Source organism: Dendrobates tinctorius, unplaced genomic scaffold (assembly GCF_039654945.1).
Source record: "Dendrobates tinctorius isolate UK_male_01 unplaced genomic scaffold, ASM3965494v1 ptg000154l, whole genome shotgun sequence".
Lineage (NCBI taxonomy): Eukaryota > Metazoa > Chordata > Amphibia > Anura > Dendrobatidae > Dendrobates > Dendrobates tinctorius.
In genome coordinates this window covers 1481659-1505438 of record NW_027361821.1, presented here as the reverse complement: position 1 = coordinate 1505438, position 23780 = coordinate 1481659, and the positions used below count along the sequence as shown (strand labels likewise).

At 40.6% G+C, this 23780-nt stretch overlaps 1 protein-coding gene and 1 long non-coding RNA gene across 6 annotated transcripts in view; one reads left to right on the top strand and one right to left on the bottom strand.

Annotated features, from left to right (window-relative positions):
- ARHGEF9 (Cdc42 guanine nucleotide exchange factor 9) overlaps nt 1-5652 on the top strand; it is a 489098-nt gene extending 483446 nt beyond the window's left edge. For all 5 annotated transcript variants that reach the window (XM_073547557.1, XM_073547558.1, XM_073547560.1 and 2 more), the window contains one exon: nt 3232-5652. In XM_073547557.1, the coding sequence (XP_073403658.1) occupies nt 3232-3419 (188 nt within the window). In that variant the 3' untranslated portion in view covers nt 3420-5652. The remainder of the gene's footprint in view (nt 1-3231) is intronic.
- On the bottom strand, nt 890-20093 carry LOC141050889 (uncharacterized). The gene is made up of 2 exons (XR_012220552.1): nt 19960-20093; nt 890-1232 (listed from the first exon to the last, which is right to left on the bottom strand). It is a non-coding gene; the product is annotated as an uncharacterized lncRNA (long non-coding RNA).
- Between the last annotated feature and the right edge of the window lie 3687 nt (nt 20094-23780).

Below are 23780 nucleotides of genomic sequence, written 5' to 3'. Positions count from 1 at the left end.
GCTCAACTTGCCTCTCAGAAAGAACATAATTTGAGTTCCCTTTCAAGTAAGAGCCATTGAGACATTGACCTTTTAGTCCAATAGGATTTTAAAGCCAGAGTTATTTCTAGTTGGTAAAAGGTCGGCAAGACATCACGCAATCCTATATCTTCAATTCTGCATCATCAAAAGTTTCAGTAGAACTTTAAGACACATTTTTGACCAGCGGAGATTAGTTTTCACAGTAACATAAACCAATGGATTATTCTGACTCTTCTAGAGATGGCTGATACCTGAAACTGGCTAATAGATCTTTAAATAGAATCTAAATCGTTCCTAGGATTCAAGGTCCCATGACATTTTCACAAACTTTTTTTTTAAGAAATTAAGGAAAGAAAATGCAAATCTGTCAGATTTACATTGCACTTCATTGCTGGAGATTATAGCTCCTGTGCACAATACTTTACACTCATAAATCCCCATATGTGGAAGCTTTAAAGCTTATGATGATTCCAGGTGAATTTTTAAATGAAACTGTATTGTGATTGTATCTGAACATGGTGTCACCTGCATTATATATATATATATATATATATATATATAGTGCATTTTTCTGCCCTGTTGGCTCCACGATGACGGAGACTGGCTGCTGTGATGTTCTCCCTCACCCAGTGCACCTCACCTTATCTCCCAGCCCACAATTCACGCAAGATTTTAATTAAAAGAAGGTATCCTTGTTGGGTTCCCAAGTTTCTCCCAATCTCAATCACTCTGATCAATCACTTGTTCCCTCATCTCCTCCCTTGTAACATAGTGGAGTAGTTCTGTATAGTAGGATCCATCAGTAAACAGCCAAACGTCTAATGGGTATGGGGTCCTCCTGATACAAATTTTGATGGACACAGAATATACTTCACAAACTTTTTATTGTGTTTTTTTTCTCTACCTGATGAAGGGTATAATATCCAAAATGTTGCTACTATTCACAATATGTTAAGTTTCTATACCTCATTGATGTGATATAAATTACGGATACAATAAATAGATTGTGATTGTGCTCATCGATGTTCCTCCAGGTGTTGATTAATTATTAAGGTTGTAAGGAGCAAAATGGTCTTCTCTACTGGAATAAGCCCCGTCTTCCTTCTTGCTTTTGCTGAGGGGACAGCAACATGTACTTAATCAGCATGCACCAAGTATTATGGGGAGAGAGGGGTCCAGCATGTTGAGTTTCAATGGCCGATCCTTTGGTTCTGCAAGGAGATAAGCCACCACCAGAGCTGTGAGGAAACACTTATTTTATTTTCCTTATTTAAACACATTAACAATCAGCTGAATTGAGTCACCATGTGTGTAATGTGGTCAGAAGAGATAGCTTTTGGCTGAAAGAGCATTTTACCGCCACTTATCTAAGGTACCATACATGGTGTGGACACCTTAAAAACGGTTTTCCAGTAAAACAATGTATACTCACGTCCTGGAGCAGCGCCATTGCAATGATCTTGGTGCTGCCATTTCTGGTGGGTGTTGTGACATTGTTGTGTCACCTTTCTATTACAGTCAATCAAGTGCCACTGACTGGCTGTGGCCTTAAGGCTGTGTGCCCACGATGCGTTTTTGTAAGCGTTTCCGCAGCATTTGAGCCGGATCAGACGCTGCAGAAACGCTTAAAAGATGCATCAAATTAATTAGCATGCATTTTTGGCTTTTTGTGCCAATGCATGCGTTTTTAACCGCTCAGGAATCGCTTAGCGGCTAAAAACGCAGCATGCTCATTAATTCCCGCATTGCTCAGCGTTTTTAGCCATCCCCAATGATCCCAGAAATCGCGTGTCAAAAAACGCGTCAAAAACGCGTCAAAAGACGCGCGTTTTCTGGGAAGGGGATCCTTTTCCTGAGCGTTTAAAAACGCTAGCGTGGGCACATAGCCTTACTATTTTGTGATAGCGGACATCAGCTCTGACGGAATATTAATGAGCTGCAGCCACTGATTTGGCTACAGCAGTCATGTGACTCAACATGTCATCAACTAGGAACTATTCCAGCACCACCTCTGGACATTTTTTGCCAGTGTTGCTCAATGTGATTGACAGGTCTGGAATAGTCTAGTCTCCGGAGTGTTTCTGAGATAAATATACCTGGCTGCAGTCGTAGATCCATAATCTGATTCATGCTGCTGCCGGTTTGGGTAGAATGAATCAGCTGATAGATTCCCGTTAATTGCAGTCGACTGATCACTCGCTGGTTCCTCAGCTCTGATCAGCCAGGTGTCCACATTTATTTTAAAAGGGAAAAGAGAATAATCTGGGAAACAATTAGACAATTCTTCTTTAACCTAATGAGACACGTTGCGATAACTATCTGTATGTTCCCATTCATGTTTAATTTGAGGCAGATCCTGTGAAAATCAGTGTCATTCATCTAGAAAAATCTAATGGATAATAATAGATAGGGTAATACAAATCAGTCTGTGCTTTTGTTTACTGAGGTAAGAAAAAATAAGCATAAAGTTACCCTATTTGAGCAGAGAACACACTGGGATAAAGAATTTTCTATGATTAGGCTATTTGTATATGACCAGGAAAATTCATTTCTTGCTGCTTTTATTGTTTCAGTCATTTATTTACTGTATTGCTTTTTTTGCATTGTGCTGGAACAATGTGGTGTCTTCGTGGTAACTGTATAACCAATTCAGACAGTGCTGAACCTCATGGCAGCAAAAGTTTTAAAGTGGGTGTCCACTACTCGGACATTCCCTTCTGAAGCCCTATGATTCCCCCTTGTAAAAGCATAACACCTTTACTCACCTTTGGTGCTGGCGTCATTCCAGCAGTGTTGGCACTTGCTCTCCCAGAAATCGTATGACATCTAGCGGAAAACAGAGAGCAGCTGCAGCTCTTCCCTCCTCCAGATGACAATTACGTGCATAGGAGGGGAGAGTGAAGCAAGCACTGATTGGCCACAGAGATTGCCTGACATAATAATGTCACACAATCCCCAGGAAAGCCAGTTTGTGAGTATAGTTGTTATTATTTTACTGAAAGGATTCAGAAGAGATTATCTGAGTAGTGGACACTTTCTTTAAGGAAAAAAAAAAGAAACAATGTACTCGATAGAAGGATCATAAGATGACAATTCATAATAGTTTTCTATCTTCCAATTTTGTAGAGGTGAAAATCTAATTTAATCAGTGTAATTCAGAGTTGTACTGTGATCCTGTAGTCATCTAATTGGTGTGTGTTTCTCTCCTAGCTGGCGTCAGCTGTCCACGCTCGGTCCCTCCAGCATACCCGCCGCCTCAGGACCCCGGGGCAATTCACGGACAGTATATGGTGACCGACGGAATAAACCAACCACAAGTTTTTGAGTTCACTGAACCCAGAAGAAGTCAATCCCCTTTCTGGCAAAACTTCAGCAGGTTGACGCCTTTCAAAAAATAATACAAATATATATTGAGAAAGGAGTATTAAAATAGAAAAAAAAAGAAATTATATTTATAGATGGACCTTTTTTCGGAGAAGCACTGTTGCAACTAAACTATGAAAGGACCAAATACAAAAAAAAATAGCAAACAAGACAGGAAAACTAACTTTAAACAGTTGATTTTTTTTTCCTTAAAAAAAAGGTTTCATTTCTTTCCCGTCGGACTACAGGAACTGCTCTACTTTCGAAAAGCTCCATGAAACATTTCCTCTCTCTGAAGAGTTCAGTCATAGTCACGAGACGCTTTGCTGTTTCTTTCATTGGACTCTAGGACTTCACTTGCTTTCCGTGATAGGGAACACTAATGTTTTTTGGATAATTGGTGGTAATTGCACATTTTGCTCTAAAAGAACATTCTCTCTAATTACCGTAAGTGAGAAAACATAGAGTGGTTAATGGAAAGCACCCTAAGTAAAGAACACAACCTGCTTTCTTTTCATAGTATTCACTCAACATATAGGTCAACACCTCCAGACACAGAGGGACTGTCAGTTGGTTGTTCATCCTCCTTGGCCCTGAAGGAGTTGCCATTTTCTCATCCACATTGCTTCTGTAAGAGCAACCATTTTGAAAAGTGGTCAAATTCTTAAAGAAAGTACTACTGCACAAGAAGCAAAAGTTGAAGCTTACAGAGTGTAAAGTTGTCGGGTTACAGATGCACGTCCTGTGAAGTCAGATAGACAGCACCCTAAACTGCCTGTGCATTGTATCTGCTCTTTGTGTATAAATCTATGTTCGTTTAGGAGGTGTAAGTTGCAGGAAGGGAAGAAATTAACTTCTGGGTTGTATATTGATCCTCCCACTGTTTTAGCGGTGCCAGAGCTCTGTAGTTCCCGCTCAGTCTCCTAGCTACTGTGCAGTCTATCTACTCCTTTACTTGTTCCATAGTTGTTCTGGGATAAAGTTCATCAAACAGGGATAGTTAGAATTTTTTTTTTAAAATTGCAAATATTTATTTTCTGTTCCTTCCAAAGAGTTTTATTTCGATTTTTTTTTTTCCCCTTATGCCTCAGTGAAGAAGGCGGTACAGTCATTGTCTTATTTGGAGTCACTGTGAGCTTTGTAACTTAAAAGACCATGTGAAAACCGACTATATTTGCTGCTTTGATGTCCTACATTTTTGGTATACGTTAATGCTGCATTGCTCATTTCTGCATAGGTGATGCCTGAATGGGAGACTCAGCCACATGGTATATGGAATAGTCCCTTGTCAAAATGGCAATAATGTCCGTGGTGTAAAATCCCTAAGGCTTCGCATGTACCGTGCAGAGCACTTTAGCCGGAAGGGCAGCAGCGCACTGTAATAATCGCTGTCAGTCCTGGTGCTGGCTTGAGTTTTAAACATGTCAGACGAGTATTACATACTAGATCACTTATTGCAAGTCTATAAGCTTCTCTGCACATTTACGAGTATTTACGAGTACTTTTATAGCTATTGCCTTCCTTGTCCCTCCCTATCTCGTCCCACCCTTTATCTATTCTCAAGCATTCCTAAAACACATATATCATCCTTTTCTTTGACCAAGCAAATACCTATCCCATTATAGGTGTTCTTTTCTATTGAAATATTTCCTCTGGTTTTGTCTTCTGCCAGTTCTAGTCTCTGGTATTTAGTATGCTGCTCAATACACCTTCCCATGCTGCAGATAGGCTCATTCATTTAAATGGGTCTGCGTCCCCCCTGAGTAAAGAGGAAGATGGTGTCAGAGCTTATTAAATAGTTGCCTTTGTTTCATCTCTCACATCGCTTTCCCAATGTGATCCCGTCCTTTTGTTTGTAGAGTGTGGCTGGTTTCTTTTTTTTGTATCCCCCTGTCGTCTTGTTACACCGCATCTCTTCCTAGAACACTTTGATGATTGAGTCTAGTTCTCAGAGCTCACTACTGCCAGCTGTACCCACCTTTCACTGTGCCGAATGATCCCTGTGCCCGGTGCCTTGGGACTGGCTGTTTATAGACCACCAGCATGAAGAAACACGATGTAGGTCATGAAATTCGAAGGTGCATCCACTCTTACTGTTGGTTACAGACCATCGACCATTTGCGTCTTATTCTGTGAATTATGTATTTGATGATTTTGTTTTTTCTTATCAAAAGCCAAATTGAACCTTTTAATATTATATTTTGATGGTATGAGTGCACCGCATCAATTGTTGACCATAAATACTCGGAATAAATACTCGGAAATTCAGTTGTAACTAGCAACAATTAGGAAGTACGATGGTTAATCGTAAATTGAGCAGGGATTATATTGCGTATATATAGATTGAAAATCATAAATACTGGATAACATATGGTGAAATGAGACTAGACTTTCTAGGAAAGATAACATTTCTCGTTCTTCCCTGGAGGCACTCGTCTGACCCCTCAGTCGGACACGCTCACACAACATGTCAGGATGCACTGATCTCTAGTCATTGGGGTATTAACTCCAACCAGCTGAAGACAATCATATGAAAGACAGGCATAGTGAATGTCAAGTTGGGAGATGAGTACATGGTATCCATTACATGTAACGAACACAGTCACTGAACCTATATACAATTTTAAAATCTACTTCTATTTTTCTATGTGTTTTATACAGTATCACATCTGTTCATTATTCAGGGATATAAGAGTAATTACTGTTTTGAGATCAGAGCACAACAAGACATTGTTCTGTTTCCCTCCACAAATCTGGATCCCATGATAACTCTATTATACAGATACTATAGACAACATGGTTCCATTGGACTTCAGACGACATATCATTGGTGCAGCATGTGCGGCCGTATTAGAGTCCAAGAGGTGAGGGGGCCACTTTCACCTCCTATGCAGGTGGAATTCTGCATTATGAGGAACTATTAGAGTGCAAACGGTCCCATATATTGTTCTGGCACAGGGGCCCTCTGCTATCTGTGTCCGCTACTGCTAGGCAGTCAACATCTGAGTCCCTTCCTCCAGTTTCCAGCCACATTCTCATTAGTGCAGTGTCATCACTCATTAGGATTCTGTAAGCAAACGCTTGCCACTTATCATCTAACCGAGAACACTAGAAGTATCCATGCCTCCATATGTAAGAAGGTACTCAATCTACTGTGGATAGATAATTATACATTATTAGGTAATAGACAGTAGAATTGTTGGGATGATTATATTGCTGGGGATTGTTGCACTCTGGACTTTCATATTAAAGGGTAGCAAGTTATCACCCTTGCACAAGAAGAGTGATAACTTGCTGATTGGTGGCGGCTCTAGCCACTGGGATCTGTGCCTATAGGCAGAATGAGTAGATTTTATCTCAAACAAGCCACCATTAGAATGGAGCGCCAGAGTGCATGCCCAACCAACACTCCATTTATTCCCTATGGGGATGCCAGAAAAAGCCAAGCAAAGCGCTCAGCAGCACCATAGGGCAAGATGGAACATATGCACTGCAAACTATTCTAATGGAGAGAAAAGTGTCCCCATTCTGCTGTTGGACCCCCACCAACCAATAAGACTTATCCTGTGGATAGGTTATTACTTGTTTATTTACAGGATAACCCCTTTAATAAGCCCTTGATATCTGCTCTCTGGGTAACAGGCCTAGGTCTTAAGGTGCCCATACAAGGTGTCATCCAAGCCTGTGAATTTCAGCAGGACGAATTGAATAGCCATGTGTATGGAGTGTGCCTGACAGATGTAATAATAGCAAGGGTCAGGTATGTTACATTTCAACATGTCTGATCCTACGATCGCACAAGAGCGGTCTGGCACTAGCTTATTCTCCTAAACCAATTTGAACCACATGCACGGTTTGGTGAGCCTTGTATTCATGTCATAGGGGAGGAATAGATATTGGCCGACCAAACGTTCTGCCAGCAGCTATGGTCAACCTTCCAGCTCCAGTCTATTTTAAAGAAAATGGTGTGTTCTGCATCTCTCTCCTTCAAATCCATTTCTCTACATATCAATATTGTATGTCCTGCTTTTTCATACGGCTTGATGCTTTAGTATTAGCTGAATATTATCCTTAAGCCTCATGCATCGTAGTAATATAACATTTCTAGACATCTGTGGTGGTCCTACTATACCTCTAATGTAATCTGATGCAGTATCTCCCCTGGAAGCACTGCGATCATGAAAGAATATCTCTAAGACATGTAGTAGTCATAGTACAGTATTCAGTACGAACAGCCTGCATGGGGGCATACTCGTGTATGAATGGTTCACGTATATTAATGGGACCCATCTAGAGTAAGGCTTCAAGAAGTCCGAAGACCTTATCTCAAGTGTGAACTTTTTTAATCAGCGGAGATATTGGGATATATATACGTCTGTGGGCCATAGTGGGATGGCTTCATAGTTTTATCACAACTAGATATATAGGAATAAATATTATAGACCAAAAGCAATTAGCGACAGTGGAATTTGCAATAAATTACAGTAGGATGGTAATAAATGATATGATATTTGAAGTCTTAGTGGTAAGAATGAATGCACCTTCCTGCTAAACAGTACAACCTTTTGTGAAAAATATGCATATCGGGATTTTCTACCTCTCTGGTTAACTGGTGTTATAGAGATATACAGCGGACGCAGCCATATTTGTGATATGACTTCATCCACGGTTTAGGCCTAGGTCTTTATCAAACTGCTCGCTTATGTGACAGACTACCTTTACAGGGGGTTATACCCTATGTACTTTATTCTCATTCTCAATCCATATAATCTTCAGTGTTATTGGTATTCATGAAGGTGCAGGTCACCTGAGAAGGGGAATGGATAGCTGGGTTTTTTTTTTGGGGGGGGTGGTTTGGCAACCTTTTTAGTTCTTCTGTGATTGGTTCTACAGCTATGTTGTGTTGTTCTCGCCTGTAAAACCCTCTGCCTGAGATTGCGACATAGTTCCCCGCATTGCAGACTTATCCAACGATATCTACTTGAATACTTTTGCCTCAGCTGCCCACTGTGAAATCATTATTTGTGATGGTTCCCAACCAATGGACACCTTTAAAAATATTTTACATACAGTAGTTAGTGGTAAAAAGGTGCATTAGGTGTCTGCAATCTTCATCCCTTTATGCATGACCTGCACTTCGTTTAGACTTTTGTCTAGACATGTCTCTCCCAGCAATTAATGATGGCTGCATGGTCTGTGTCCGGAATACAGCCATCACTCACTTTCATGTATTCTTCAACTGAATTTCCTTTCTAAATTCCATGAAAGATCTCCTCTCCCTTGTGCTGACAGATAATAGAATCATAGAATCGTAGAGTTGGAAGGGACCTCCTGGGCCATCTGGTCCAACCCCCTGCTCAAAGCAGGATTCGCTAAATCATCCCAGTCAGATGTCTGTCCAGCCTCTGTTTGAAGACTTCCATTGAAGGAGAACTCACCACTTCTCGTGGCAGCCTGTTCCACTCATTGATCACTCTAACTGTCAAAAAGTTTTTTCTAATATCTAATCTGTGTCTCCTCCCATTCAGTTTCATCCCATTGCTTCTAGTCTTTCCTTGTGCAAATGAGAATAAAGTTGATCCTTCTACAATGTGACAGCCCTTTAGATATTTGTAGACAGCTATTAAGTCTCCTCTCAGTCTTCTCTTTTGCAAACTAAACATAGAATCATAGAATCGTAGAGGAGTATAACTTTTTTCTGTCTCCTACGTGTGATTCCCTCTTCCCAGTTTACTACAGCATTGCCTTTGTAATCTGTCCTCCCTGAAGACTTATATTCTTCCCTCCTCTTCAACACTCATATCTGTTGTGTACAACATCCTTCCTGATGCTACCTAACACTGAGTGATGGGAGGGATAAAGCAGTGAGGAGCAGTATGCTTCTGTGCTTCTAGATTTCTCAGAAGCAGCAGAACAGCCAGCTATGTGAAGTACACAGACTCTGCCGCAGCAAAATGGTAGTAGTAAATTATTTTAAAAAATATTTAGTAAAATGCTTTATTTTACATTTCAAGGCAAATAAACAATGCAAATAAATGCAGTACAAACTAGATGTTCACAGACTTGCACAGTATTTAGGTGGCATTGATTTACACAGGGGCTAAGAATTTGCTATACTTTCTTGGTCCACCTTACATGACCAATCAGTGTCTATCAGGGTTTCTTCTCCTCAGCTAATGGTGTCAGTCATCCCATGTCATTTAGGCTTACATTAAGCTACCATTATGTACTTGTAGGATAAGATTGCATCTTCATGTAGTTTTAGGTCTAAAATACTACTATAATTATTTTTTCAAATATCCTTAAAAGTGGAATAAGCTATATTTTTCTGATACATAGCTTCATGTGCAGAGCATAGAATTATTTTAAGAGATATCATTTTAGCTACCACTAAAGATGCCTAAGTGCTTTCTGCACACTGAACATTGAACTCTGCAATACAAAAGTATGCCGCAAACTCCCATTCTCCCTGTAGTGAATGATTTAGGCAGCTAAACTAAGCCGAAGCTAGACTACTCGCCATTCAGGAAATTTGGAGCTTTGGATCAGAAAAAGAAATATAAAAAAAAAAGAAGTAATAATTACATTGATTTGATAATAAAATGGTATGAGGGCAGACAACTGAGTTGAATAGAATTTATAGACATAGAATGACTGTTGTTAGGAAACCAGCCCTTAAAGGGATTTTTTTAAATATCTTAGAACATTTGTCTAAATGGAGGAATTGACATAAAAACTCTCAAAAACCTTTACTTTATGGACAAATTAGCTGCGTCTCCAGTAATGTCACCTTGGTGCTCCCAGTTGGACTTCCATTACCTTTTTGCAGTGATGATGACCCTGTCTACTCATGTGATTCCTGCAGCCAATCACTGGCTGAAGGTGTTATAATGTACTTTTAACAGAATGCAGCTTACAGTGCTACATTTCATCAGCTTTGCACTCAGTTGACAGCTATCATTAATTAGTCTTATATAATATTACAATTTGTAAACGTCACTGGGCTTTGCACACAGATGGCATATGTAGCTGTGCTTTTTACTTTATATTTCCGTACACGTAAAGCCGTGGATAGCTTTACCTGGAAGAGAAACTATCTCTTTAACATTTCTCACTGTTGCTCCGATTGCGAGTTAAGGTCCATTTTCACTGCCCGATTATCTTAGGAATGCCCATTTCATGACAATCATGCAGTCTAAACAGGCTGCAAATCACCCAGTGTTCATCAGGTGAAATAACCGTTTGTGCTGCAGAAAAGATCATCTTTCTCGGCAGTGCATCTTCCTGTGTAAACAGGACTTGTCTTGCCGAGAACCATGGAAGTCAATGTGGATTCTATCACTGATTGCTGGGCCAGATCTGCCTATGCAAACAGTCTATCAAACCACAAAAGACTGGCAAGCATGTTGCTGGACATTGGTCGTTTAATTTTTCGCATCGCGCAGTGTAAAATTAACCTTTATGTAGAAATTGTTTAGAATGAAAGGCATGTTTGTCCTTTTCCACTTTGATGGCAGTGCGATCTGGAAATGTTAACTGTGATTACGACACCCAAGATGCCAATTTCATTTTACAGCACCCTCCATGTGGGCACTAGTGGATTACAACTTCATGTGTGCGGCCAGTTATGTCTCACCAGCATCTCCATCTCATCAAGACCATCAAATAGAGAGTTTACATAGTATATAGATCTACCTGAGCTTTATCTACCTGAGTCTATGTCTCCACACAAAATGCTGAAAAGCCATTGTTTAAGTGTGGCAAAGCTGTATGGTGCCACAAATGACTCGTACAGGTTACAAGTTAAGTATTTCCTTTTACCCTTGAAACGCACTATGTGACGGTTCCCATTACCCCCATTTAAGTCTTTGTATATATATATTTTGAGACAATTTCTACCATCTAATCTATTAATAAAGCAGGGTGTTTATCCAAATGGTGCTATTGTTAGACAATATCTAATGTAGCCTGTAGTCGTTAATCACTGGACCTCTTTTTATTTTATTCTCGATGTAAAATGAGTCATTATTCTCAATTACTGGTTACTGTTGTCAATTCAGCTTTGTTTGACCCCCATTGTGAGTCGATTGGTGCCAGATACAATGGATGAATACTGGTCAAACCTAGTGATGTGAACAGACCTGGCCAACTATCTACATGTATTGTATTTGGTGGTGTCCTGAATGTCCTGATGGCCCATGTTGGGGAAAAAGGGTTATCATGCCCGATCCTTTGGTTTTTAATGAAGAGAAGCCTTAGCCACGTTTGACTGGGGTTTACTCCTCTTCCTAGAAAGAGGCATACATGATCCGCTAAGCCTAGCATGCATGTGTATGATGAAGTGAGAGTTTTGCCAACAGCTATCTAAAGTGTACGGCTAGCTTTACACAGTTCCATCTTAGGAGAAAATTAGGAATTAGTCAGTGTCAAAAGCAAAGGTCACAATATGGCTTGTTAGCCTTGAAGAGGCTATAAAATATTCTTCTGCCACTGATGGAAGACATTGCAGCTTTGGGTACAAGAATGCATAATTTAATTCCATCATCAAGTAGCTTTAGGTCATATTTATGTCTCTCTCACGAGAGTGTGCTATGAGAAATGGTCAAGTGCTATGAGAAAACAATGGCAGTGTGCTGTGAGGGCTGAGAGTCTCGGCTCACACACATCCAGACAAGTCTATGAGTGCGTGTGAATTATGAGACTGGACTCAGATGTCATTCAAGTGCACTTCAATGTACTGGCATAGAGTCAATGAAGAAATTAAGTTCTCAATCTCCTACTCACTTGTGCTGCGAGAGAATCGGCGCACAGTGCACTGACACTCGGATCAAACTCTGACAGCGTTTTATCCAAGAGTATTTACATAAATCGAACTCAATTCTCTCGCATGAAATAAGCGACGGCTGTGTGAATCCGGCCTTAGGGAAGCTCTAGCAGAGACCTTTGTGCTGTCTTCATGCAATCCCTTTTATAGGCTGTCAGTATTTTTAGCAATGTGTATATAGATTATAGAAGTGATCTTATGCACAAATACATTGTCTTTAACTAGGGTTCATACAGATAATGATGTCCAAGGACCCGCTCGATATTATTTTTCTTAAATTACTGTTGTAAACTCAACACAAGTGTGATAGACAGTGTTACACACTGATTGAATCTCTTTGTCATGTCCCACATCCATTAGACTCTGCACTCGGGCTGATACTAAATCTTTCTAATGTTTAAACAGTGAAAAATTACGTTGTGTTTCCGTGGACCAACCGGCAGCATTAAACGACCACCGATCGTTATCGTTTTACATACTGATGGTCATTTAATAGCTGATTTCCAGGACAATGTGCATGGAGTGATCTGTAAGGCTATGTGCCCATGTTGCAGAAATGCTGCGGAATTTTCCACAGCATTTCCGCAGATCCCCACTGCGGTTAAAACGCATGCGGAATTCGCATGCATTTTCCCGCAAAACACAAGCGTTTTTAGCTTGCAGAATGCTAGTGCTTTCCAAGCGATTTGAAGCATCGCTTGGAAAATTGATTGACAGGTCACTGGTCACACTTGTCAAGCATAGTGCTTGACAAGTGTAACCAACTTTTTACTATTGATGCTGCCTATGCAGCATCAATAGTAAAAGATAGTATGTTAAAAATAATAAAAAAGATAAAAAAACGGGATATACTTACCCTCTGTCGGCCCCTGGAGTCCTCATTGGCGCTGGTGGCAACTTCCGTTCTCAGGGATGCATTGAGCGAAAGACCTCTGATGACGTAGCGGTCTAGACCACATGCGTAAAGTGAGTGTTTCAATGCAATCCTATGCGGTTCCGCAAAATGAATGGACATGCGGCAGATTTTACCGCGATGTGATTCCGCAGCGGTAAAACCCGCAGCATGGGCACAGCAATTGCGGAATCCCATAGAATTGCATGGAAATGCGTTTTTTAAAGGGAATCTGTCACCCCTTTTTTGAGATCTCATATAATGATATCATTCAATTGTGTGTCACATAAGGATTCTCTTAGTATTTTTGCTTCCCCCTGACCCCGCACCTTTGATGCATAAATACCTTGTTTATATCGGTTCAGATAAATGTAAACTGCTGCTGTCTGGTCCGCTGGGCGGGGCTTATTCAACTGCTCCCCCCCTCCCTGTCTTGCTCTACGCATTTCTTCTTGTGTAGAATAAGACAGGGAGGGGGGGAGCAGTTGAATAAGCCCCGCCCAGCGGACCGGACAGCAGCAGTTTACATACATCTGAACCGATATAAAAAAGGTATTTATGCTTGAAAGGTGCGGGGTCAGGGGGAAGCAAAAGTACTAAGAGAATCCCTATGTGACACACATTTGAATGATATTATATGATATCTCAAAAAAGGGGTGACAGATTCCCTTTAAACGTTTCCGCTGCGGCAAAAACGCAGCGGAAGCACTTAAAAAATGCAACGTGGGCACACAGCCTAACAGATCTGCAATAGACCGCTCAGTGCACATAGGCTGCTATGGTTCTTGGCAGTGCGAGTCCTGGTAGCACAGGAAGATGTGCCCCTAAGAACGATACATTTTTGAGCTGCACAAAAGCTCATTTCACCCAATGATCGAGCGTTTTACTCGTTTACCTGGTGATCAGCAGCCTATTTACTTGGAAAGTAATCGTGAGACAACAGTTATTAATCCAACAGTATAAATGCAGCTTTAGGTTAGAAAGTCTTAAAAGGGGCCAAATTTATCAAACTAACTCATGCTGTTTGCTAAAATTCATAGACTACCCTACTCAAAATTTACACTATTAGTTAACTTCTTTTGGTCCACTAAGTTATGCCAAAGTATGGCTCACCTCTGGCACATGAGATTGCTAATTAGGCCATGCCCCTATCGTGAACAACGCCTCTTGTCAAACAGGATGAAAAAATGGCTGAATAATAAATGCGATGCAAGACATTTAGGAGTTTTTTTTCTTGCAACTTAAGGAAGCACTCCTCTCATCAAAGTTTTATAGCGACCTAAAATATTGGTCATCTTCTATAGCGTTATATACCTACATTTGTTCCTTTTCCCTTCCTACCCAGCTAATTCTTCTCTTTTCCATTAGGTCTATGACATCACATGATGAAAAACAGATTAGCCAAATCCTTCAAAGCTCTATGTAGAAACAGAATATCTCTTTTCCCTGCATGAATCATTCCCCTCTTCAACTCCTAACACAGCTATTCTATTCTTCTCCCTACCAGAAACTTTGCAGTGAAGAGAATAGTTGTTCTAGTGTTGCCTCACGCAGGAAAAATTGACATCCTGTTTCTACATAGAGCTTAGAAGGAGTCAGTTAATCAGTTATGAATCATGTGATGTCTTAGACCTAATGGAAAAGAATTAACTGAGTAGAAAGGCAAAATGAGCAAAAACACACAGTTATACATAATATGATGACTGCAGTATATTGATAGAATAAAAATTATGATTAGAGAGCTTCTTTAAGACAGAATTCTGGTGTGTGTAGGTTAATCATCCCAATGTATCAGTTTCGCATTAAGTGCTTGTTTTGGGAAAAAGACTGTCCTTTTGGCATCGCAAACTAGTAAGGGCTTTGTTGAAAATACTGATTGTTTAGAAGCTGCATGCTCGGAAGATCCCTTTACTTCACACAGTAGGTTCTGGTACTTTGGGTTCTCCTTCACTAGCTTCACAAACTGAAAATTGTGGTTGTATACAGCAGCATCGTCTTCGGCATAAAGCTAGTACCTGTGAATGTGCATCCAGACACTTTGTGTGTAAAAGTGATCTTGGTTCTATTCAGTTGGCACCTGGGTGGTGGGTATAACAGCTTTGCAGCAACGTATACTAACCACTAGTAAAAAAGAAAAAAAAATCCTGCACAAGTTAATGAAAACACTTTATCCATTTCATGTGCCATGAGAACCTGCTATGTTACATGGACAGTGGTCACTCGTGGCTGCCTCGTCATTGTGTGGTTCTACTCCATCCAAAGACTCATTCTACCAGTGCCAAAGCTCCTCCACTCTGTTTCTCCCGTGCCCTTTTGCTCTGGTGATATGTAGTAAATGCCATCAGTTCTGTCTCTGCCTTAGAGCCCATTCACCAGCTTTCCTTAAAAAAAAAAAGAAGAGCGAGAGAAGATATTGTTGCAAACCCCTACTACTTGTGTGGCAAATTGCAGTGTGTTACTTGAAAAATTGCCAGCCCACCATCTGGTAAGACCTTAGCCTTCAACAGTGTAGTTTCTGCAGAATCCTATTCATCATGGAACCTTGCAAGTTCTTACCTGCTGTACTTTTTGGATCATTTTGGCTAAGGCATGCAATGTGTTCAGCATATTAGGAGTGCCAGTTTTCATGAAAGAAAGAACGTGCTCAAGAGCAAGGGCCTTTTACCACACAAGCTACCATGTTGTCCTCATTACGCAAGCCATCATGTCTGCATCCAAGTTCTCTGACGTTCTGCACACTTATACGGGCAGCACAGGCTACGTCTCTTAAAATGAATGTGAGAGAGGGGAGGCAGATTAAGGGTTAACTATAGGGCCCGCAATGGAGCAAAACTTATTTTTCTACAGAATGGTTGCACCTTTATAGAACGACCCTTGTATATATTGAGAAAAAAAAAACTAAGACTCCGATGTCTAGCACTAATCATTCCAGAAGCATACATTGTAAATACAACACCTCTAGGATACAACATTTGAATTGTCGTTCTGCTATAGGATGACTATTGAAACATACTCTGTATTACTGACTCTTGCATTTGTGTTTTTTTATTATTATTTTACCTTCCTCACATGTTTCTGTTCTATAAATGCGCCAATATATTATTTGCAGCTACTTTTCAGGGAACTTATAATCTCTCGTAGCTAAGATAAGTTCTGCATGATATCACACTTTGGTTTTTTTTTTTTATTATTATTTTCTCGCGCTAAAAAAAGAAACACAGGTGGAATTGTACATGGATCAATATCATCGTGATTTTTTTTAAGTATGCAGAAAAAAAAAAAGGGTGATCTGCACTTCTTGTTCTAAGCCAAAAAAACCTTGACTTCAGAGCTCGGGTTTATTCAAAGTCAGAACAAAGAGGTTTGTTATTTAGCTACTGTTTCCAAATGTTTTTGTCTCTTACGTTCTGTAACAAAGGGTTCTTTGGCGCCGTCAAACAAATGTAAAAGTTTTGTGTAAAGGAAAACAAAAAAAAAAAAAATTGTTTTAAAGAGTGTTGTCAGAAACACTGAGCCTTATGAGAAAAAAATATTTATGGAGAAATAAAAAAAAAATGGTAAAAGGCATTTTTAAAGTATTTTTAAATATTTTATTTATGTAAAAAAAAATTAAACGTGTTGGATCTTACAAGCTCTAAAAAGAATATGTGCATCCTAAAACTGTTTTTTAAATGTCACTAATAGCCCAGCTTCAATGCCTAGGCATCTGTTTTGTACAAAATAAACTGTTTGTTCATCTGTTATGTACCTCAAGACGGTTACAGGTATTGTCTGTCCCTTAAGATCCCAGTCTTGGATGAAGAACAGAAATTCGGATGGGGCTGCAGAGCACATTTGTACTTATGGAGGACATGCTGCTAAGAAAGACTGCAAAATTTAAAAGAGAATCTGCTATGTTATCTGAGAATAGCGTGGTATAGGAGCAGTGAACGTGATTCCAGTGAAGCATCACTTGCTAAATTGCTTGGTATAGTTTGGGTAGAGTCCCTGTTTTCTTTGTAAATGTAGCCAGAATGATGAGCTGTGTATAACCCCGCCCACATCCTTTATTGGCAGCTTCCTGTGTACACTGCACATTGGTCAGCAAGCTGCCAATCGGTGCTGGGGGCGGGATTAAACAGATTCATGATGCCTAGTCCTGCAGTGATAATCTCCTGCTGATAAAGTACTGATTGTTTTGAAACTACAGAAATCAGTTAAGCAAGTTACACATCCCTGGAATCAGGTTGTGAGCTGCTACATTGTTCTACTTTCGGATTACATTGCAAAGTTCTTCTGACAGATTGTACGGATGAGACTTGTTACCATTCATTATCCACAGATGTAGGATATAAACAAATTGTCCTATAATCCATATCACTTCTCAAAAAAATGTATGTAAATAATCTACCTCACATCCACCACAATGGTGCCTACAGGGGACACATTTTAACAGAGACAATGGTAAATGGTAAACAATGGTAATAGCACATTTTTTATATGTTATGGATTGTTACATGAGTACAGGATCAGAACCAATAATGGAACAGGTATACAACATCACAACCACCAACATGAATACATCACCAGAAGCACTTTCAGTACATGAATTCATCACCAAAGCCACCATCAGTAAATGCATACTGCACCAAAACCACAATCAATATATGAATACAGCACCATATCCACCATCAGTACCTCAATACAGCACAAGAACTGTCATCAGTTCATTAATACATTGCCAAGCTTAGTACAGGAAAAATATGTTTCTGTACCATGTTAGCTAGTAGATAGAAAAATATTAAGATTTGAGAGTCCTCAGTGGTTTATAGCTTTTAATGACTAACTGAAAAGATGGTAACAAATTGCAAGCTTTCAAGACTACCCAGGTCTCTTCATCAGGCATAGAATAACACAAAATCTGAAGTGTCACATATTTAGGCACAAGAGGACAGAGAAATAATACAATAAATAAGACTTGAAGCAGAACTATCAGTATGGGAAGGGGAGAAACAGTTGTGGCTGTAAACATTGTAATAGTTCATAGATAAGGATTGTGACAGTTTTATTGTTATGTGATTGAGGTCTGGTCCATGGTTGTGATGTCTTCAAATGGTCTGAGGAGCACATTCCTTTGTTGATGTAGAAAGACATAAATCCATACAACACATTTATTCCGACTCTGAATATGTCAAAGGTTGTCATGGATTTGTACTTCCAATTTTTTCTGTCTCTGAGATTTGAAGTTACCTTTCAATGCAAGTAATTTCATGTCCATGATGCTGTGATTAGGGATACAAAAATATTTGGCCACAGGTTGAGCTATGTGTGTTGCGAGAACTCATCATTGTTCTAAGTTTTTGCCCTATCTGTCCCCAGTTGGACATTTGGTATATATAATTAATTACATCACATTAGATGTGATGCAGCTGAAAGTACCTGGGATTGTGTAGTCATGATGTGTATTGGGAATCTTTCTCTTCCCCGTGGTCATTATAAATGGACAGGTTTTACATTTTTTCTAGTTTCAGGGAAATGTTCTTGTAGCTGTTGGAGAGGACAGGGAGATTCCAACACTGATGTTTCTTAGATTTGGGGACTGCCTTAAAGATAGAAGTGGGGGTCTGGAAATACGGATTGTAATCGTGAATCTTTTTGTAGTAAAGGTTGTAGTTTCCATGCAGTTCCCCTTAGCACCTCCAGATTTGGATTGTAGATGACTACTAGAGGTACCCTGTTGCTTTCCATGGATTAAGGGCCTGTCACACTAAGCGATATCGCTAGCAATATCACTATAACAGCACTGGTTTCTGTGATGTTATAGCGATATTGCTAGCGATATCGCTATGTCTGATACTTACCTCTGACCGCTCCCCCGCTGGTTATGGCTGATCGCGCGAGAATGTCCTGGACCGTTTCTAGTCGTCAGCTTCCTGCGGCGCTTCCTGTGGAGAGACGAGCGACGAGCGTGGACGCGGGCGGGAGGAAGTCAGGATCGCCTCGTCTGACAGGTAAGTAGCGACCCCCGACCCCTGCGATGTCGCTGGTGAGATCTGCCTGTGTGGCAGCTCACTAGCGACCACTTAGCGATGCACCAGCGATCCTGAACGCGTCATATCGCTGGTTGGGATCGCTGGTGCATCGCTAAGTGTGACAGTACCTTTAGACTTCAATCACAGGACAATAAAACTTTCACATTCCTTATCTATGAACTGTTCCAATATTTACAGCCACAACTTTTTCTCCCCTTCCCATGCTGATAGTTCTGCTTCACATCACTTGTCTTATCTATTGTATTATTCTTGTGTCCTGTTGTACATAAATATGTGACTTCATATTTTCTGTTATACTGAGCCTGGTGAAGAGACCTATGGTAAGTCGTCTCGAAAGCTTGCAATTTGTTACCATCTTTTCAGTTAGCCATTGAAAGGTAACAACCACTGAGGACTCTGAAATCTTAATATTTTCCTATCTACTGGCTAACACACTACAAAGATATATATTTCTCCTGTACTAAGCTTAGCAATATATTAATTTACTGATGACAGTTCTGGTGCTGTTTTGATGTACTGATGGTGGTTCTGGTGCTGTATTCATGAATTGATTGCTTGCAATTTGTTACCATCTATTCAGTTAGCCATTAAAAGCTATGACCTAATGAAGACTCTCAAATCTTAATATTTTTCCAAGCTTAGTACAGCGATCAATTGCAATGTGAATTCAGCCTCCCTGACTGCATGAACCTACAATTCTCAGTATGCCCTTAACAATGGTAAGAAGATACTGGGAGTTGTTAACACTCATCATCAGACTGTGGTCATAAAGAAACCACAGTACTAATGAGACGTATTCAGTATCACAAACATTTACATTCCAGTACCTCATAGGAGACATTTTCTCTGATTGGAATCATTCACTTTTTCTCCATCTTGTCCAAACGCTATGATGACATTTCATATCCATAACTTGTTTCTGCAGACTTCTATCTTTTCCGGTGTTCTGAAGTACACACCAAAATCCTTTAAAATAACAGTGTAATTATAATGTCCCTAAATAAAAATTTCTCCCCTGAGAAAATAAAAACATTGCACCCTTAATAAATTATTGCAATTCACTGTGTTCCCTGTGCAAAATAGGGCCTCCATGCTGTCCCTTATATGGTAAATGGCCTCCATTGTCATTTTCTATAAATTATTGCCTCTATACATCACCCTTATGTACTATAAATGCCACACTGTCTCCTATATTTCCTATAACCATCACTGTTCGACCTTTTGAGTTGTGATTAGTGATGGTCAAGCACAAAAATGCTAGGGTGCACATTACTCCAATTGAGCAAATCATAATGCTCAGGTGCTGTAACGAGCATAATGGAAATCATTGGGAAACTCAAGAATTTTTCTGGCCGACCCTATCCAGTGCCTGAAAATCACTGAAATCGATGGAAACACCACTGAAATGGAATGGGAACAAGATGGGGAAGACCCCTGGATGCATCGCTGTCCTCTGACTCTCAGGTCGCGACTGGGAACAATGTTGTCAGAGTATTGTGCCTCTTTTGCGGACTGACAATAAAACATATGAAACAGAAGATAAAATGGATTTTACAGAAAAAAAGGTTAAGAAACATTTTATCCTCTATAATGACTTGTATATAAGGCCTGTTTCACACTTGCTTTTTTTTGCAGCGCGTTTTTCCCGCAAAAAAACGCATTGAAAAACGCATACAAAAGCATACAACTGCTGCGTTTTTTTCAAGCATTTTTATGAGCATGCATGAAAAAAACGCAGCGTTTTTATGCGTTTGTATGCGTTTTTAGTGCGTTTTTACCGCGTTTGCGTTTTTTTCCAACATTAGGTGGCCCCTCACACTAACCCAAACCATGACTTTACTAACCCTAACCCTGACCCTAACCCTAACCCTGACCCTAACCCTAACCCTAACCCTTAACCAAACCATACTTAACCCTAACCCTGACCCTAACCCTTAACCAAACCATACTTAACCCTAACCCAAACCCTAACTAACCTTAACCCTAACCCTAACCCTGACCCTAACCCTAACCCTGACCCTAACCCTTAACCAAACCATACTTAACCCTAACCCTGAACCTAACCCTTAACCAAACCATACTTAACCTTAACCCTAACCCTAACCCTGACCCTAACCCTAACCCTTAACCAAACCATACTTAACCCTAACCCTGACCCTAACCCTGACCCTAACCCTTAACCAAACCATACTTAACCCTAACCCTAACCCTAACCCTGACCCTGACCCTAACCCTAACCCTTAACCAAACCATACTTAACCCTAACCCTGACCCTAACCCTTAACCAAACCATACTTAACCCTGACCCTAACCCTGACCCTAACCCTAACCCTAAACCCCCTTAACTAACCCTAACTTTACCCAAACCCCTAAATTCCATTGTCTAAACTAATGGTAAAAAAAAAAACGCATGTGCAAAAAAACGCATACATAAGCATGCCAATGCGCACATATGCTCACCATAGACTTATAATGGGTGTCTTGCTGTAAAAAAAACGCATTGCGCGCGCATGCGTTTTTTTGAGGCAAATCGGACGCACAAAAAATGCAACAAGTTGCATTTTGTGCGCCCGAGCGCATACCGCAAAAAAACGCATGCGCGGTAAAACGCGTACAAACGCATGTGTATGCGCACATAAGCGCATCCCATGCAAAGTATAGGAAAAAAAACCGCATGCGCTATTTAGCGCTAAATTACCGCGAAAAAAAACGCAAATGTGAAACCAGCCTAAGGCAACATAAAAAAAGAGAAGAAAAAATGCCATCTCTCACCGTATTTCCCTGTGGTTTTCAGCAATAAATAAAACATTTAAAAAAATGATGTGGGATTCTCCCTATTTTTTAATAACCAGCTAAGGCAAAGCAGAAAGCTGCAGGCTGATATTATCGGGTTTGTAAGTTCCATGGTTATTGGCCCATTCCCAGCCTAAAAATACCAGCCTGCAGCTGTCACAGAGCAGGCACATCACATTAGATGCATAAATTCTGGCACCCTGTCTAAGTTCTTCACTATTGCCCTGGTGCGGTGTCAATTGGTGTAATGAGATTTGGGGTTGATGCCAGTTGTGATTTTTCAAAAAACAGCTGTCATCATCCCTTGGTGTCTGTCAGACACCCCCATTATTAACCCGATAAGAAAAAAAATCCTTTATTCTCAAAAACACTCTGTAGTGCAGCTGTATCCACACTGTGCAGTGATAAGGCAGTGACCCAGCAAAGTTCAAAGCAAAATGTGGTTTAATGTCCAATTCACATAAATACACAGCACATGATATCCTCCGAATCGCAACCAGAAAACAAAACAGTCCACATCCGAGACCGGTTGCCATGGGCGACTGAACCGCCGTGTACGCTGAGGGATGTCAGTCTTTTTGGTTCCACTTAACACTGTGTTGCCTCACACAGGTGGAGCTCTACAGAGCCTTCTGCTCTGCCCACTTGCAAGACCAAACTGACACACCCAAACCTCTGCCTCTGTGGCTTTTACAAGGCACCTTTGGCCACAGGCCACATGGAAAACCCAGCCGAGAAGTAAACAGACAGCCCCACTACCATCCTGTAGTCCATTTAAAAAATAAAAGCACAGAGCAGGTTTTCTTAAATCTGCATTGGACAAATAGCTTGCACAAGATCAACATTTACTTTTATTGTGCATTGCAATCACAGCAATGCCTGTGACTGCAATGCACTCCCGCAACCTCAATACGCCTCTGTGCGCATCCTGGGGAGACACATAGCGACTCTCGCATATGACACCGGTCACTGCCTCACACACTCCCAGATTAATGACCTCATTTTTACATTTATTAAAAATCCCATGCAGTTCCAAACTATCCAACGATCCCCTAATGTCCCACGTCTGAAGCATATGGAGCACCGTAACGACACTCCATAGGCTTTCACAGCCACCACCGCCTGGCACGCTGCTCTGTGAGACTGGGCGGCTATGAACTGATGTAACCTCAGTGACCTTGAGGTTAGATCAGTTTACAACTGCCTGAGTCTCACAAAGCACCATGACTGGTAGTCTGGCAATCCGCGTGACCTGGTGGACTTGCTGTAGCACGTCATAATGCCGGACTGAGCTGCCACTGTGTCACGCAGAGTGCAGTCTGGAAGTCCAACCTACTACAACAATTCTCTCGGGTCATGTGGATTGCCAGACTGCGCTCTACATGACCCAGCGACTGTGTGGCTTGGTAATCTTAAGGGAGCCTTTAAGGGAAACTTTAAGGTTACTGGATTTCACAGCTGCTGAAACACATGGAGGCTGTGAACTTTGGTAACCTTACTTTTAGCCTCCAGGTGTCCCAGCAGCTGGGAACTCCAGTAAACTTAAAGTCATCCAGCTGTGTGCACACATTGTGCTTTTACCATGTTTTCAATTGCGTTTTTTACCTGCATTCAGTTTCGGACTGGGGTGCTAAGGGCCCACCAGTAACATTTACATTGGGGGGGCCCCACTTTTCACTTGCATACAAATATTACACTTCCCTCGTTTACAAATTTTTTTATATCTCTATATAAAAATAAAATGGGTAGTTTGGGTAATGAATTATGAGTTGCTACTTTTTCTGCACAGAGTGAATCAATTGAATTATACCAAGTACTGCCAATATAGTGGGGTTGGCGGCCCAAATCTGCATAG